Source organism: Rhipicephalus sanguineus, chromosome 8 (genome assembly GCF_013339695.2).
Source record: "Rhipicephalus sanguineus isolate Rsan-2018 chromosome 8, BIME_Rsan_1.4, whole genome shotgun sequence".
In the NCBI taxonomy this organism is placed as follows: domain Eukaryota; kingdom Metazoa; phylum Arthropoda; class Arachnida; order Ixodida; family Ixodidae; genus Rhipicephalus; species Rhipicephalus sanguineus.
Genome location: NC_051183.1, coordinates 104,385,889 through 104,403,724, shown reverse-complemented (window position 1 = coordinate 104,403,724; position 17,836 = coordinate 104,385,889). Strand labels below are relative to the sequence as shown.

The 17,836-nt window shown below is 47.8% G+C and overlaps 1 protein-coding gene across 1 annotated transcript in view; it reads right to left on the bottom strand.

The window, feature by feature from the left end:
* Nucleotides 1–570: 570 nt before the first annotated feature.
* The window catches only part of LOC119402284 (uncharacterized), a 107,711-nt gene continuing 90,445 nt past the window's right edge, over nt 571–17,836 (bottom strand). The window contains exon 11 of the mRNA XM_037669434.1: nt 571–924. Within this exon, the coding sequence (XP_037525362.1) occupies nt 782–924 (143 nt within the window). The 3' untranslated portion in view covers nt 571–781. The remainder of the gene's footprint in view (nt 925–17,836) is intronic.

The window sequence follows — 17,836 nt, the reverse complement described above, 5'->3', positions numbered from 1 at the left end:
TCTTTGCTGGCTGCTTCGCATTACATCGATTCCCACTATGCGTGGGATCTGCCGGCTTTTTTTTTTTCTAATTCCTGTCGGAGGAATCAAATTTCCCTACAGAATGAAGGTTTGATAACTCAGGGTGTATATAAATTTCTACAAAGCTTTTAGTAGGGAATTTGCACTTGCTTTCGCATGATTGCATATTGTAAAATTAGTACGAACTTTAGCATATATTTAACATCCGCAATATTTTTCTGGTGTTGATAACGCTGTTATAAAAAACAACAAAGCAACCAATAGTGATATAATGCTGCAGTTGGCTTGGATCCATATGTAAACGTTCACCTGCGAGAACGCACGAAAATTTTAAGGACACGGTAAGTTATGAATCGTCTGCTCATTTTTCTACGTGCAGCTGCACCCTAATGTATTGTCAATTGAGAATTATAACTGCGCACAATGATTGTCGCAGAAGAAATGTTACCTAAGCGTTTTCTATCTGCAGAAATATAGAAACATGTGCAAGTCACATACCCATCGCACTACTGCAGTGTGAATTTCAAGTCCTGCACTACAAGCTACAATGGGTGGAAGAGTTTTATTTTCATACATATGGGAGGGTTTTAAGCACAGGCATCTGTGTTCTTTTGCCGTCAGAAATGTTAATTTGCTAGTGCTCGTCTTGGGTAGTCTCCCCTTCTTGGCTCGCCTCCTTAGCTCATTAAATATGAAATAACCTAGTGCATACTTGGTCCGTAGTGCTCTACCCCGCAGTGATGCCCCGTCGAAAGGTAGGTCAAGGCTCATAGCCTGCTTTACTCAGTTGACGCATGTGCGCTTGACGCAGCTCTCTCCGCAGGTATTTTCCGGTGTCCGTCTTCGGAATTTGATCCACAAAGATAACACCACCGTGCAGGTTCTTGTGAAAGGCGGTTTGATCTGCCATAATTAACCAAAGAAAATTGAATGTCAGCACCTTCAGGAATAGAAACGCAAAGATAAAGGCAAATAAAAGCAAAATGATAATGTCATATCTTACCAAAACAAGTTTGAGGTAGGTAAACCCAAATATCGTTTGCCCAATGTACGCAAGAGCGCTTGGCGCGTATGTGCCAGAGAAATAGTATGCACGTATGTGCCAGAGAACCGTGGTATTCGCTAAACAGCTTTAAGGCATTATGTGCACTTTGTTGATGCTGTAGCTGATGATGATGAAGAATTATAGCAGAGGCCTTTGTAATTGGTTGGAAGCATTCAACAACCCACTCGTTGCGCTATTCGCATTGCGTGACACCCGGTTACAGAATTCCCATGTGTGACGCCTGGTTGTTCTTGTACTCTTCTACCACACTACATTACATATGTTCATGTGGTTCCTTCCCGACATGAAGCCTGTATAGGGTCTTTTTGCCACGCAGTTGCAATCATCAGCATGGCTCTGAGGCACAACACTGGGCTCCCAGGTAGAGGGCCCAGGTTCGAACCTGGTTTCATCCTGGATTTTTTTCTTATTTGCTTTTTTTTTAATTTTGCGCGATAGCAGTTACGGACACCGGCGGCGGCGGCAGCGGCGGACAACTACGTCGCCAAAAACGGCCGTTGACATGATGTCATAACAGCTTTCGCTGTTAAAAAAGAGAAACGAAGAATGCCACTCAGCTCCGCACTTTCTTCAGGCTTGGCACCATTAGTGCGAAAAACCCTTAATTGTTTTCCTCGTCGCATCGTGGTGCTGTGTACTCTTCTTTCCGCCTTGCAACACCGGTGGAGGTGCTGGACTTCCACTCCTGATGCGGAGCGTTCCACCCCGCGGAGACGAACTGCCAGTCCGACCACTTAACCTGTTCCTGCAGTGGTTCCTCCTGTCCACCGCTGCCGTCGCCAATTTCGAGGCCTTAGTCCCGAGGCCAACCCCCTGGAACTTCTCTAGCTAAGCACTCCGTCTACAAAAATGGCAACTGCCGGTGCTTTGCCGGTGACTGTTGTGAAGTTTCGGATTCCGGAGACCTTTCATGGTGAATTTTAGGGACGTTTAGTATTGGCTCAAAAAGATTGAGCGATTCGCAAAGGCGAATCATTGGACCATAGAATAGACGCCCTCACTCGTGTACTTTGGCCTGGCGGAGAGTGCTCGTACGTGGAACGAAAAAAGGAGGAGCCACAATGTGTTCCTGAAATCAATTTTGGCATCAACTTCTTGAAACCTTCTCAAACAGCGGCCATCCCGATTCTGCTCAACAACTCATCGAGGCTCGTATGGAGAAGCCAAATGAGAGTGTCGCCAAGTTCGCGGAGGATATGACCCGCCTGTTTCGCCGAGCTGACCTCAGGATTCCTGAAGCTAAGAAATGGTGACATTATGTGAGAGGCGTCAGAAAACAATTGTTTTGCCGGTTTTCTTGGCAACCTGCCAGCAACCATAGCGGAATGCATCAGAGCTACGACCGTCGAGCGAACACTACAGCAGCCGTAACGCTACCGAGACCAACCAAAAAACGCCTCAATTAGCGCCTCTGCTCTGACTGCCGCAATGAGTGTCATCTGCGTGAAATCATTTGAGAGGTCAATCGTGAGGAGATCCGCAACCTCCTTGTGACTCCACAAGAAGCTGCAATGACTTATTTCGCAGACGTTTTGCGGCAAGAAATACGGCGGTCCGTGTCATTGCCCGAATCGCTATCAGACCAGCAGTCTACAATGAAAGCACCGGCCACCCGTCGTCCAGCTTCAGAGAAACACAAATTTTCAACACTGGCTGATCACAGCGTCACCACTGCGTCTTACATCGATGTAAAGACCCCAGTGTATAATCCTCTGTCGCCGACTCCACAGCTTTTGTGCTTACGGAAGCATCGTCGCAGTACACTTAACATGGTTGCAAAGGGTGCCCACCCGTCAACCATTCGCTCTTGAGATGTCCATTTCGCTTCCATTGAGCAGAAGCCGGCCATTTCTACCATACTTGCCCGTATCGGGACCACGGATATCAGACCTTTCCACCCACCTTCGCTCGGGTACGTTTTGATAATCCACGTGACAGCAATATATGCACGAACATACAGCCAGTGGCTCCGCCGTATGGTCAGCCCCGCCCTCTGTCACCAGCACAGCGCTCTTCGCTGCACCGCCGCAGTTACGCCGATGCGGTCTTTGGCATATTCTCTAGTCCTGCCCAAACCCGGCAAAAAGCCTACCCTAGACGCATTGAGACCAATATCGCTAACATCGCGCATGGGGAAGCTCTTTGAACGGGTAGTGCAAACAAGGTTACAAAATTACATTGAAGAAGAAAACCTCTTCCCTGCCACAATGCTGGGTTTCCGTTGCGGTCTGTCTACGCAGGACGCGTTCCTCCTCCTACAGGAAGAAGTGCTAAAGGGAATTCCTAAAGGCAGTGAACACCTAATCCTAGCATTAGATTTAAAAGGAGCTTTCGACAACATCTCTCACGACGCCATCCTCTCTGAACTGAATGACATTGGATGCGGCGAAAAAAACATTCAACTATATAAAGGCGTTCCTCACCGGAAGGAAGGCTACAATAAGCATTGGCCAAGTCAGATCCCAAACATTTCAGATGCCCAACAAGGGCACCCCCCAAGGGGCAATCATTTCCCCCTTGCTGTTTAATATTGTAATGCGAAGACTCGCCCGTGCTCTGGAGAAAGTCCCGCGACTGGGGTACACCTTATACGCGGACGACATTACTCTTTGGTCCACGCGAGGATCTTTGGCAGCGAAAGAGGAAACTCTTCAGGAAGCCGCCAAAGCTGTAGAAAAATTTGCCAGTGCCAGTGGACTTCACTGCGCCCCGGAGAAATCAGAAATCATCCGAATACACGGCAAACGATATAAAAGCGATGGAAACGTAGAAATTCAAGTGGAAGGGAATAACATTCGGGAGGTTACCATAGCACGAATCCTGGGATTCTGGATTCAAAGCAATGGTAGAGCAAGCCACACCATCACTACATTGAAAACCACAACAAAACAGATTGCAAGGATGATTCAAAGGATCACATTTCACCGGCAAGGCATGAAGGAAAAAGACACGTTACGACTGGTGCAGGCGCTAGTGATGAGCAGGATTACATACGGCCTGCCTTTCCACACGCTAAACAAGAGCGAAGAAGGGCAGGTCGACTCCATAATCCGAAGTGCTTATAAAGCGGCCTTGGGACTACCTGTAAATACGCCAACCAGTGAATTACTTGAGCTCGGCGTACACAATAAGTACGCCGAGCTAAAGGCGGCAGTTCTCATCTCCCAAAGAAACCGTCTAAGCAAAACACGGTCTGGCAGAGAGATCCTGACACGGCTAGGTATACCACCATACCCCCAACACTTAGACGAGGAACTGATAGGCGTGCCAGAAATCATCCGTCGCATGATCTCGGTCGCGCCTTTACCGAAAAATATGACGAGAGAGGAAAACACAAGAAGGAGGGAAGAACGAGTCAAGTGGCTTAAGAAACAATTAACAGCAAAGACAAACGTCATATACGTTGATGCGGCCAGATACAACTGGGCGAAATGCGTAGCCACAGCAGTTGACTGGGATTTTAAGACGGTCACGAGTGCCTCTCTATGCACTTCCTCAATTGTCAAGGCGGAGTCCTTTGCCGTAGCCTTGGCCATTAGAGAGCAAGAACATAGAGAGGAAGAACAATCAATCATCATCTCAGACTCCCAAGAGCCGTGCCGACTTTATATGAACGGACGCTTACCCGCAAACATAATTAAACTGATTGGACCTAACTTAACCAAGAGACACCGGCTAATCTGGTGCCCCGCACACGCTGGCCGAGAAGGGAATGAGAGAGCGGACGCTTTAGCTCGAGATTTGACGAACCGAGCGGAGCATCAGCCCCCCGCAATCGAGCCCCATTTAATGGCCCCAAAAGACATTCTCGCTTACCAGCGGAGCACACGGCAAAAATATAGTGCCCCCCATAAATCGCTTGAAGGGGAAGACGCTACGGATCTCCGCAAGGTGCAGACGGGAGTCTTTTCAAATTTATCGCGGCTCAGTAAAATACATCCCACGTTGTACCGTAACACTTGTCCGTGGTGCGGCGGTTTGCCAACTTTATACCATATCTCGTGGGAGTGTGACCGAAAGCCAGCGAATTTAAACTTATTTTTAGGCAGCAACATTGTAGGACGTTCGGAGCAGTGGGAGGCACAACTTGCCAGCTCGGACCCAGAGGTGCAATTAGCGCTTCTGAGTCAAGTTAGGCGAGCGGCGCAAGCCAGTGGGGCCCTGGACTGGTTGGGGGGGGCCCAGTGGGGCCCCCCCACCAACAGGCTCCTGAGTACCCCCTTTTCTACCCATTCCCTCAAAATAATGTTTTGCCCTTCTTCTTCTTCTCGTAAGGAAAACTAACAGCAGCGACCTTTGAGGCGGAGGTTACTGCCCAGGGGCGTAGCCAGGGGGGTTCAACCCCCCCCCGAAATTTTTCACTGTTGCTTGTGTATATACACACGCGCACATACAAACGCACGCACGAACGTACATAAAATATGGTTGAACCCCCCCCCCCCCTGAAACAAATTTCTGGCTACGCCGCTGTTGCCGCCCATCGAGAAGCTACAACACCCCCGGTCTTCAGTAGAGCAGGACGATACGACTGACGATGCGACGTCGCCTACACCAAAGGAAATCGTAAGCGCAAACTTAGATATTTGTATAGACGGATGTTCAGTGACAGTACTTGCAGATACCGGTTTGGAATTCTCTATTATTAGCGGGAAACTCGCCAACTGCCTAAAGAACGTAAACGATTTCTGGACAGGCACATCATAGAAACCGCGAGGGCTCAGTTGTTGACGCCGACAGTCAAATATACCGCTCGAATTAATATCAACAGTGAGAAATTTGTTGCTGCTTTCGTCAATTGACCAGAATTCTGCAAAAACCTGATCTTGGAAATTGATCGCCTGAGTGAACATGGCGGCGTTATAGACATTTCTGGCAGGTCGGTTAGGTTTTGGATGGCTGCAGGTCAGACTTTAAGTGGACCCTTACAGATCAGCGACGTAAACCTCTGCGTATGTTCGACGTCGACTTGACAATTCCCCCGCGATTAAGCGCAGTTGTCACTGTGACGTGTGACATGCCAAGAAACTCCGACAACATCGCCGAGCAATTTCAAACACTGCTATTGATCGATTATTGGTGCATTGCAAGAGGCGTCGTAAGCATAAACTGCGGACACACGCAAGTCCTGTTTACAACCTCCAGCTCTAACACGACACCTTACACGAGGCATATGGCAGTGGCGTAGTGGAAGAGCTCAATGAGGTGATACTGCGAGGCTGTCGAACAAGATGATTCAACTGACCTGCAACCCCTACCTCTATCCATTAATTTTGGCACAACTTTGCTGCGCACGCAGGAGCAAAGCGCTCTGGAGCTTACTAACGAGTTTCAGGACTGTTTCTTTTCGACGTCGAGAGTTCTTCAAACGCCGTTGAGAAAACGAACATCTCAATATTAAGGAAGAAACGAGCCCGTGATGGTTAGTTGCTTAAAGTCTAGACCGATTAGCTCCGCAGATACGTAAAGTCATCAAATGTCTGCTACAAAAGATGCTTCAAGATGATGTTATTGAGTCGTTGAAAAGCATTTGGGCATCGCCAGATATCTTAGTGAACAAAATTGCAGCACCTTACGTTTCTGTGTGGATCGCCACAACCCCAATCAGTTTACAGAAAGACGTTTATCGGCTACTGCGTACAGACGATTCACTGGATACACTACAGCATGCACTTTATTTCTCGTTGACAGATTTGGGGAGCGGATACTGGCAGATAGAAGTTGGTGAAAGAGACCGAGAATAAAAACAGCGTTTCTGACGCCTTATGGCCTGTATGAATTTGAGGTATTTCCCTTCGACTTGTCCGCAGCACCGTGGCTTTTCATTTCAGTGGCTAATGCACGCCACACTATCAGGCCTCAAGTGCCAGGCGTGCTTAGTGTGTTTGGACGACGTCATGTATTCTTCACGACACTTGACGAGCACAGGAAGAGACTACACGCAGCATTTTGAGCTATACGTTCGGATTGAATAAGGCTTAAGCGGAAAAAAAACGCCACATTGACTTCAATGAGCTTTCGTTATTGGGCCATCTTGTCAGCAGTGAAAGTGTGCAGCCTGACCCCGAAAAAAAAAGCTGCTGTTGCAAATTTTCCTGCGCCGTCTCACAGAAAGGCAGTCAGACATTGCTTACGGCTGTGCGCCTATTACCAACGCTTCGTTAAGATCACGCAATGCCCTGCCGTCGACACACCTCACCAGAGAATACATTGGAATCGTATGAGATGATGAACCGCAAAACGCGTTCACCGAGCTGCGGCAACACCGCCAAAAGCCGCGAGTTCTCAGGCACATTGACGACGACGCCCCGACAATGGTTCACACCGACGCCCGCAATGTCGGTTTAGGAGCTCCAATCGTAAGGCGGGAAATAGCGCTGAACGAGTAATCGATAAATGCGAAAGGAACTCTCTCCCGCGCGGAGGACAATTATTCTACCAAAGGGACAATGTGTCTTGCGGTGGTGTGGGCAGTTATAAAATTGCCCCCATATTTCCACGGCCACCCATTTAATGTTGTCAGTGACCATCCGTCCCTCTCTTGACTGATAAATTTAAAAGACCCATCATGATGATTGTCACGCTGGAGCCTTCAGCCTCAAGAATTCGACATGGCTATTGTGCATAGATTGGAGAAGCGAGATTCGGATGCCTTTCGCGCACCCCGTACGAACCTACAAATGCAGTAGATGACGACGCAGGCTAATTCAGAGTTGTAAACATTAGTACAGTCGCACAGCTGCAAAGCGAATCTTCATCCGGCATTCGTTCGTTTTTAACACGAAAGTATTTTATGCCGGGGTCCACCAAGACTTAAGTGACGTATTTCTGTCACGGAAAAGACGGCGAAAAAATTTACACGATCAGATGGCCAAGAAAAAAGGTTCCGTACAGGGGCATCGAACCACGACCGCTCGGTCGGCAACAACAGATGCCGGGCACGCTATCCACTGCGCCACGGTCACAGACTCCAGAGGCTTCACAAACGCGCCTTTTATATCTACCACTCTCCCGGTCGGCGGGGTGGTGCTCCCCTCTGGAAGCGGTAAGGTAAAGTAATTCGTCATTACTTTGGCCTCCCCGACTCGCACCCGCAACGCGTCCTTCCCATTCAGTGCATTTTCAATAGAAGTTCAATTTTGTCAGCGCCTTAACACACCGCGAGGTGGCGACCTCAGCCCAAGCGTCATTGAAGCGTCGGCCTCGCTCGTAGCATCGCGCTAATATAAACCAAAAGTAGCTCTGCGACGCGCGCCTGCCTCACCTGGCTGCAACCCCGCGTTCCCCGCTCACGCGCTCGCCCCCAGAAAAATTGCGGCCGGGCTACCGGGGCGGCACGACGCGCTTTGCGTTTTCCGCAAGTCCGGCCGTGGTGTTCAATCGCATTTTAACATGCCGCGGGATGGCGACCAAGTTGCGCGTCCAATATGCGACGCTCTTCTAGCGATCACACCTGCGTATCTTTGATTACGCTTTCACCGTTAACTACTACAGCTACCAGAAGGGTTTGTTTAATCATTTAACATGGACGTTAGTCGTCGGGATGCAGATGTACCATCAAAGTGGGTGCATACACGTTAAACGGTGCCATTAGCTGCCAGACATCAATATACATATTGGAAACTCTCTTATATCAGCGTACAGTAAACATTCAGTTACTTCTGTAAGGGCAAGCTTTACATTCGTGTTATTCCGATTCCTATGACGGAGGGATCAAACATGCTTTTTGGAGGGTCCCTCTTTCGCTTTCCCGAAACAGTTTATGAAATGACTATCATGATTTTGCTTGCGCAGCGACGTCTTGAATACGGTAAACTTCGGAAAGGCTCCGTTGTTTACATCGCCGACTGTATATTATCGAGATTTTTCGTTGTGCTGCCGCGCTGCAACGTAAAAATGAGCATTATTTAGCAGCGGTAAAACAAAGTCAGTAATGCTATGACTTTTTAGATTGCAACTGACGCTTGATGGCATAACATAAATGTCTGTCCATTACCCTATAAGAAATTAACTATATGGCGCATTCCTGTAGCGTAATTCTTTAGCTAAAAGGAATGCTTGGTATGTTGGTACTTCTTTCTTTTCGTTTTGGACTGTGCAAGTATTGCGTGTTGTTAACGAATAAATCTCTGTCGTAAGTCAGCGATGTTGCTTGTATCTTCCTTTTTCTGGCGCTCCGTCTTTCTTGCGCTGTTTTCTTTCCGATAATTCTTCACTCTCACTTTTTTTAAGTCAGGAGGTGTCACTCTGTATCGCAGCCATCGTTACTTGCAATTATTGAGCGGTAAAATCGCCATGTGTGTACTGCACACCACAGTTTCAGTCCTGCTACAGAAAGAAAAATTGTATTTATTTTACGCACGCAGTGCAGTGAAACAAGTTTTCAGATATTGCATGTATAGTGTGATGCACACAAACGGCACAATTTCTTTACAATCACAAGCATTAAACCTTATCAAAACATCTCTAATTAAGTGTAAAAAGTTATTTACAGCACAATTTTTAGAATCACTCAAATCAAGGCTAGTTCGGGAATATCTTTGGGACGCATCCTTCGACGAGGCTCCTTTCCGCTGGCCATTTCAACCTTCATTCTTATCGTTTACCATGTGAGTGAAAGTCTTCAGGATGTCTTCCTCATGAAAGTGCATATCACATATACACGTTATGTGACGGACAGTTTCTTGTCCTCGCGAGGAATGGCGCGATCCCACGCCGCTCGCTGGTCAGACGCGGGGCACAAATAGGTTACCAACCGTCACAGATCTCGCGGGACTGTCCCGACTTTTCATACAGCGTCCCGAGCCGTCCCTTTCGGGGTATATATATATATGTCCCGGATTTCTTCCGGACCGTCCAGTTAGAAAATTTTAGGTTATCCAACGCACGCCCGCCAACGCGGGTCACGCTCCTGAACACGAAGTTCTCACGAATAGAACGCACGAAGCAACGTCGGTGGCTAGCGGTGGCTGCGAAGGACTTTAGTCACTTTGGCTGAACTTCTGTGCGAAACGCGACAATTTTTACGGGTGCATTCTCCAGCGAGAGGAAATGTTGCGAGCAGCACGTAGCCAGCTGAAGAGGCCCAAACAATAAGGAAATAACCCCCCCCCCCCCCGTCCCGACTCCCTTCATTGAAGAGTTGGTAACCCTAGGCGCAAAAGAAATGTGGCGGTGTCTCGGATTTCCTGTAACCTAGCAAAACGTTTTCTTAGGTTAATTGGTCCATGACATCTGTGGGAAAATTGTAGCGCAAAACAATTCGAGGACCAGCAAAGAACACGGGACTGGCGCCAACTTCCAACTGCAACGAGAAAGAACACGTCCCGTGTTTTTTGTCGGTCCTTGCGTTGTTTTGCGCTACAATTTTCTCACAGAATTCATGTAACCACTCGTACAGCCGGGAACAAAACATGACGGCATGGTAAAGACACGCAGCACATCCGAAGCACAATAGAAAGCGTAAAAATTGGGGGACCCTTAAGCTTCGCCTTTAAGAGTTGAACGCGATAGCGAAATCCGGCCCCTAGTGCGCACTTCAACCACTAAGTGCATACTTATTAATGTGTATTGTTACACACACACACGCACGCACGCGCGCGAATTTTACAGGCTTTCGATCTAAAGCAAGAGTCGCATGGCCTCCAAGATATACGCCGCGCGCCGGCCCTCTCGGAAGCCATGAAAAGGCGAGACATATTTCTCACAATGCCTCACAGATGGCAGCACATTATCTAGTGTTTGCTGCGTTGGCTTGATATGTTTTCCTCTAGATGGACATAGTTGTCCATTTTTAGAGCTGTTTGAAAGTTCGTGTGTGTATTTAGCGGCGATGGCTGCACTATCCCGGCGTTTTTCGACGTAGTTTGATGGCCTCGCGAATGCGCCTACCGTATGGGCTCGTTTTCGTCGTGACACCTGCCGAACAAAATGCGTCGAGAGTCCTTTCACTACATGACATTTATGTAGTGTTTTTGTCCGAAGCAGCTGCAAGCAACATCGTGGCTTTGTGGTAAGACACCTGCTTGCCACGCGAACGGCCCGGGTTCGATCCTCATTGGGACCGAAGATTTTATCGTTTATTTTATTTGCTACTTTCTCGATTTTTCGCTCACGGATGATTTTTCGCTCACAACCAACGGTGCCGACGCCGACAATGGAATTTCTGCGACACGAGCTCTCTAACGCTACCGCGTTAAAACTGTTCACGCAGAAAGCAGACTTCTCTGATACTGACGCACCGCAACGCCGGCTAAAGAGTGGAGTGAGTGAATCTTGTTGCGACAGCAGCGCCACATCTGTCGCTGATGGCGGCGGCGCCGCGCAACATCGCTCAGTTTTGCAAGTGACCTGGTTCTATAAACGTTGGTGGTGGCGGCGGCGGACAGCTACGGCGCCAAAAACGGCCGCTGAAATGATCTCATAACAGCTTTCGCTGTAAAAAGAAACGTGAATGGGCAGGGCATGTAGCGCGTAGGCAAGATAACCGCTGGTCGTTAAGAGTAACTGACTGGATTCCAAGAGATGGCAAACGAGTGAGGGGGAGACAGAAAGTTAGGTGGACAGACGAGATATAGAAGTCTGCGGATATAACGTGGCAGCAGCAAGCACAGGACCGGGTTGACTGGCGGAACATGGGAGGGGCCTTTGCCCTGCAGTGGGCGCAGTCATGCTGATGATGATGGTCCATAATAGTTGGTAGTGTGCGAGGAAACATGCCGTAGGTGTATTTCATAGGACAATCGGCCCACATGACGTCAAAGGGGTGCATGCAGCATTTTTTAAAGGCGAGTTTATTCTACCATACAGATCTCCGGAGTGCAGAGACGACTCTGGGCAAGTGTGAAGCTCAGAAAATGCTGATAAGATAATTTATTTTGATATTAACGTCAATTTTCTTAAGACACACCTACTGACATCGAAATTAGGTTGACGTCGGGCTACAGTACTAATGCTTGGGACTTCACGAAGGCTACAGTACTAATTCTTGTGACTTCACGAAGCCGTCTGGCTAGTTGTGACGGCATCAGGTACCACAATTTCCAAAATGGCCGCTTGTGCGTCACCAACGGAGCCCCGGTGCGGAGTGGCCGTAGAAACGTCGCGATATCTTGGGCCCATACCCTATTGTGACGTCAGGGTACAGTAGGAACCACAAGTATATCTTTTCAAAAACATACTGTGATTACCTATTCTGTGACACGAAAACTGAAAATTTTCGTGTCACTACCCCTTCGAAGCGGATGTAAAACACCCATGAAGGTATTGCAATCAAATTAACGAAAAACAGAATGTACTCTTCAAAAGTAAATATGCGCCCTAGACAAAACGGTGGGTGTGAACATAAAACGACAGATAGTATATATAGTTGGTGCGGATCCATGATAAAAGGAGTTGGCGTGCAGATACGCGTACACAAGAGAGTAGATCAGATCGGCGTCACGCGATATAGACGAAGTGAACGCGCAGCTCTCGCTTGGGAGGTCCCGTGGCATAGTGGCTGTAAAGTTTCGTGATCACGCGTGCTTGTATGTGTACGTGCATATACATATACTACGTACATACAAACATGCATAGAGTAAATATTTTGAAGGGGCGGGAGGTTTTAACCCCCAAACACCTGCTGTGGCTAGGCCAATGGCACGCCTCTATACGGTTTGTCACAACCTAAGCAATAAATATAAGCTCCGCCTTCAACCATCGCTGTTCCACGCAAGAAAAAAATTAGCAGGTGTTCCAATCAATTACCGTGTGTGCTCGCCAACTTCTAAGAGCAGGAGTCGTGTGGAGGTTGGACCCCTGGAGGTGCACCGTGTAGGGGAGCAACGACCACGGTTGTGTCCGATCCGAGTTGAGACTACACCGATATAGTGTAGTCGAAACGACCATCGGCCATTTTTCGGCTCGAATGGCTGGCATTCTCGCGAACACCCCTCGGGCTCTGTCCCTGAGCTATCCTTCGCCATATTGCAGGACAGCCTACACGCGGGAGCTCACACCGACTCCATCGGCGGTGGGCACGTTCCGACAATGGTACGACATCACCAGTCATCTGGGATTCGAACCCACTACGCCTTCCGTACACAGCAACGTCTGCAGCGCATCGTCACTGGTCTGGTGATGAGAGAAGGATAAATGTTACATATATGCCAGTGTATGCAGTGGGTGGATATGTTGGCACAGTGCAGTTAAGGTCAGGGCAGTAGCCGATTAAGGGTGTATGTATTTGTGGGAGCACGATACGGCTGAAGACCTTCTTCCGCAGCCAAAGAGTATTCGATGAACAAGTGACTATTTGGCCCAGGTTCATCTCCCATTGGTTAGGACACAAGACGTGCAATAGCATTATTGTAATTGCGCTTTCGTTGGTACTCCGCATACAATAGTCCAAAGGTGTTAATTTTTGGTGCGTGGTATAGCCGTCTTTGCACCGCTTGTCTATAGCGTGTTAAGATATACATCGGCTTTATAGTGTCACGTTCATCTCACGTATACTATACAAAAGACGTAGCGTGTTGCACTTGGGCAGGATACATACTGTAATGTACAATTTGACACGCGACCTTAGGCAGTTACGCAAGTAATTAGTGACCCTCTTATTTAGTTGTGCTAACAAATGAAATCTATACTAACATAAATATTCGCCAATTTACGCAAGGTGGCCGCTAGAAAAAGAGGGGGGTGCAGAGGTGTAGTTACAAATTTTTTTCGGAGGTGGGGGGATGGGTTGCTGGTGGGCGGTGGGTTTAATCACTCTTTATATTCGTGCGTGTGTATATACGTATATGTGTGTGTGTATACATATACACGCAAAATTTTAAAATTTCGGGGGTCTGCACCCCTCCCCCTATCAGCCCCTTCCCCCATACGCCAATGTAGGGCGGGGTTTTAAATGAGGTGAGGGAAAGGTATTTTAGGTGCAGGTACTAACATTCAAGGAAAAAAAAATATTAGAAAAGGAAAGACAGGGAGGTTAACCAGTTTAGGAAAATCGGTTTACTACCCTACACCGGGGAACAGGGTGGGGGATATTTAAAGTTGGAGAGGAAAGAGAGAGAGAGAGAGAAAGGTAGCACATGACACAGCACACACAGTCATTCGGTCACTCTTGCGTGGTACGCGACATTGCTGTCACAGCCGCTTGTCCAAGTTCGTCTCTCTTAAAAACCTCAGTAGTGCCTTTGTCGCCTTCAGCTGCGATGTCTTATGTTGACGACGTCCAAGAATTATTTCAACATACATTTGTCTACTGTGAAGGTGCGCTAGAACGGACATCGTATACTCATTGCTAGTACTAACATACGGGGCAGAAAACTGGGAGAATAAGGAAGAGAAACGCGAGAAGTTAACTAAGCAGCGTGCGACGCAACGGAAAATGACGGGCGCAACATGAAGAAAACAGAAAGTCTGTAGCCTGGGTCAGAGAAGAAACGGAGGCAGCCAATATCTTAGCATTAAGAGAAGAAAAGTGAACCTAAGTAAACCACGTAATGCGAAGGACTGATAACCGGTGGTCAGTTGAAGCGACGGATGAGATGAGTACCAAGAGACCGGAAACGCAGCCGATGACGCTAAAGGGTTAGGTGGGGCAATGAAAGAAAACAGGTTGGAGGGATAAGACGAAATCAGCTATAGTAAGATACAACTTAAGTCCGCAGAGGCCCCACCCAGACGACTGAAGCGCGGCAGCCGATCCCCTAGGCGACTAAAGGAATAGTCCCGTTCAGGCACTCGGCAATGTTCCCCGAAGGCGGGGTCACAGAACGCCCGGCTCGTGACATCAGTCTGGAAGGCGCGCCGATTGGTGCAGGATTGTATGCATCAGCGCTTGAGGAGGAAGTGCCCCGGACTTCTATAGTTGTATCCGACTACAGCGCAGGACAGGGGAAATCGGAGATTATTAGGAGATGGCTTCGTCCTGCAGCGCGTATCAAATAGGCTGACGATGATAATGATGACACTGAGTATTCGAAACACCGTTGCGATAGAGTTAGCCAGTCCCTCCATCCAAATGGTCTCTTCGAATGAAGAGCGTGTGACAAACACCAAAGCTCGCTGACGCCATGGACCTATACAGCGGAAATGACGGTATCCGTGCATTGAGCGCAAACCACAATTTTATATGAGGTGCACCCTTCTGTGTACGTTATTGCAAATGTTGTATGAACTGAACGGTGGCGGGGCGTCGTCAGGATTTTATACCATTTAGGCTCTGACTTCGCAGGAAATGCTCTGAAATATATTGATTGATTGACTGATCGATTTATTTATTTATTTATTTATTTATTTATTTATTTATTTATTTACTTATTTATTTATTTATTTATTTATTTATTTATTGAAAATAGTTGTGGTTTTACGCCCCAAAACAATGGTATGATTATGAAGGACTCCGTAGCTGAGGAATCCGGAAATTTCGACCACCTGACCGAAATTGAAATTTCGAACTAAATTGAATGAAGACGATGTCGCTGTTATAACAGCGGAAAGCGAATACCATGCGATATCATCCAACCTACACAAGGTCACATTATGCAACACCTAGCCGACATACTAGCAGGGTTAAGAAAATACGGTTGATGAATTCCGTCCCAATATAGGCTGCACGCTGTCAAAGCGGATGGAAGGCGCGCGTGAAAATAGTCATTGAAGTTAAAGGATGATGCATTGCTGAAAACCACTTCTGTACCATAGACAAAAAAACGGCGCGCGTGAACATAAGAATTCCCGCTTAAAAGCAGGAGTGGCGTGGAGGCTGGCCCCCTGCAGTACCCGTCACACAGCTCATCGCGGGGAAGCGAGTGCTGACGCGACGATTTCCGCAGGGGTGCAACGACCCCAGTTGCGTCCGACCAGAGTTCAGACTACATCGATCGTTGCTGTAGTCGAAGCAATTGGCGGACACTTTACCGGCTCGAGTGGCTGGCATTCGAGCGAGCAGCCCTCGGGCAGGCACGGGATCGCTCCTCTGGCCCCGGACCATCAACCGCCACTTCGCAGGACAGCGTGGGTGCTCACACCGACTCCATCGACGGTGGGTCACGTTCGGACGACGGTACGACGCAACCGTCTTCCGGGATTCGAACCCACAACGCCTTCCATACTCAACAACGAATAGGTCCGTGCCACGTAGGGCAGTTTTGACCTCATCGTCACTGGTCTGGTGGTAGTAGAGAGGTAAATGTGACATATATACCTATGAACACAGCGGGTAACTATGTTGGCACAGAATGCAATTAAGGCCAGGTTAGTAGCGAATCGAACGCATATGCTTTTGTGTGATATGGCTGAAGACAGTTCCGCAGCCGAAGTGTGTTAGATGAACGCATGACTCGATGGCCCGGGTTGGCCTCCCATTGGTCAGGGAATAAAACTCGCAAAATGAGTTCTTGGTTATAACTCCGCATATGAAACTCGTCAGATTGTGTAATTCTTGCTTCGCGATGGCCGTGCTTGAATTGCTTGTCTACCGTATTGCCATATATGCATAAGCTTCAGAGCCCGAGCCTGATGACACATATGCCATGCGAAACAGCGTGATGCATAATTTGACACACGAGCTGAATTACGCAAGGAATTAGCGGTGTGGTGGGATAAAGTAAACTCCTGCTGAATATTCAACGCACGATTGGTCACGCGTGGTCGTATCTCTTCTCGCGTGTTTCTTCGTTCCGCACGCTGCCCGTGTGTGTGTGCGTGTGTCCCAGAGAGAGTAACGTGGGGGAAGCCAGCACCACCTTGAAGTACAGTGGACCTAGAAAACATCTTTAAGCAGACACGATTGAATAGGGGAATTTTCCAAAGCGCATCTTACAAAATAATCAAATAAAAAAAATGTCTATGGGCTATGCAAGCAGAACGCTGTCAAAAGGACGGAAATGTTAAATGTTCGGCTGGTTCAATGTAACGAAGTTAAAAATAACAATTATCATTTCCCTTCCCCAAACATTTGAGGTAGTGAAGTATTAAAGGGGCCCTGCAAGAATTTAAGAAGCAACCATAAAATAGCGTAATTAAAGGAGCTTATTGCCTCAAAAATCGACTGCCGCAAAAATTTTTAGAGGCCGTCCAGTACGACCGGAGTTGCAGGTATTTGTCGCATGCTTTAAACAATTTCTCTCTCTCCTTTCCTACACCAGCTAGAGCACCGAAAGCTACGCAGGGTGGCATGGCAAGAGGACAAGAAGCTGTGTCCGTTCTTTAGAGAGCCTGATGACCAAGGTATATGTTAATCGATAGCGACACTTTCATAGGACCCCTTGTGTCAAGTATTTGGCGGCTCGTTGCCACCATCGCCATCTACGCGGGGATAACGAACAGCAAGTAAAACGAAATAAAAACATAAAATATGACGTCACAACCTACCGGTTGTGACGACGTGGCGCATTTGCACTACATGGCGCGATATTGAATTTTTTTATTTGCAGATTTTCTACATGCTTTTGATGACTACGCGATTGTATTGCGTCTTTATGGCTCGCCGATTGCGTGTGCGAGAGAAAAGGGAGCTCAAGAAGAAAGACTGGGGAAGCAAGCTTGTTTTATTAGCCAAATAGTGTACGTGCAATACACACCGAATAATAAAAGGCAACCAGGACAAAATAAAATATTTGAAAGTTTTTGCTTCCGTACGGAAGCCTTGTTCACGAAGCGTCGTTTCTTTTCAAACTTTTATTTGGTCGGTGGTTGCCTTTTATTCATCAAGTTCCGTGCCGACCAGATGGGCTTCCGTCGAACTCTGGATTTCACTTT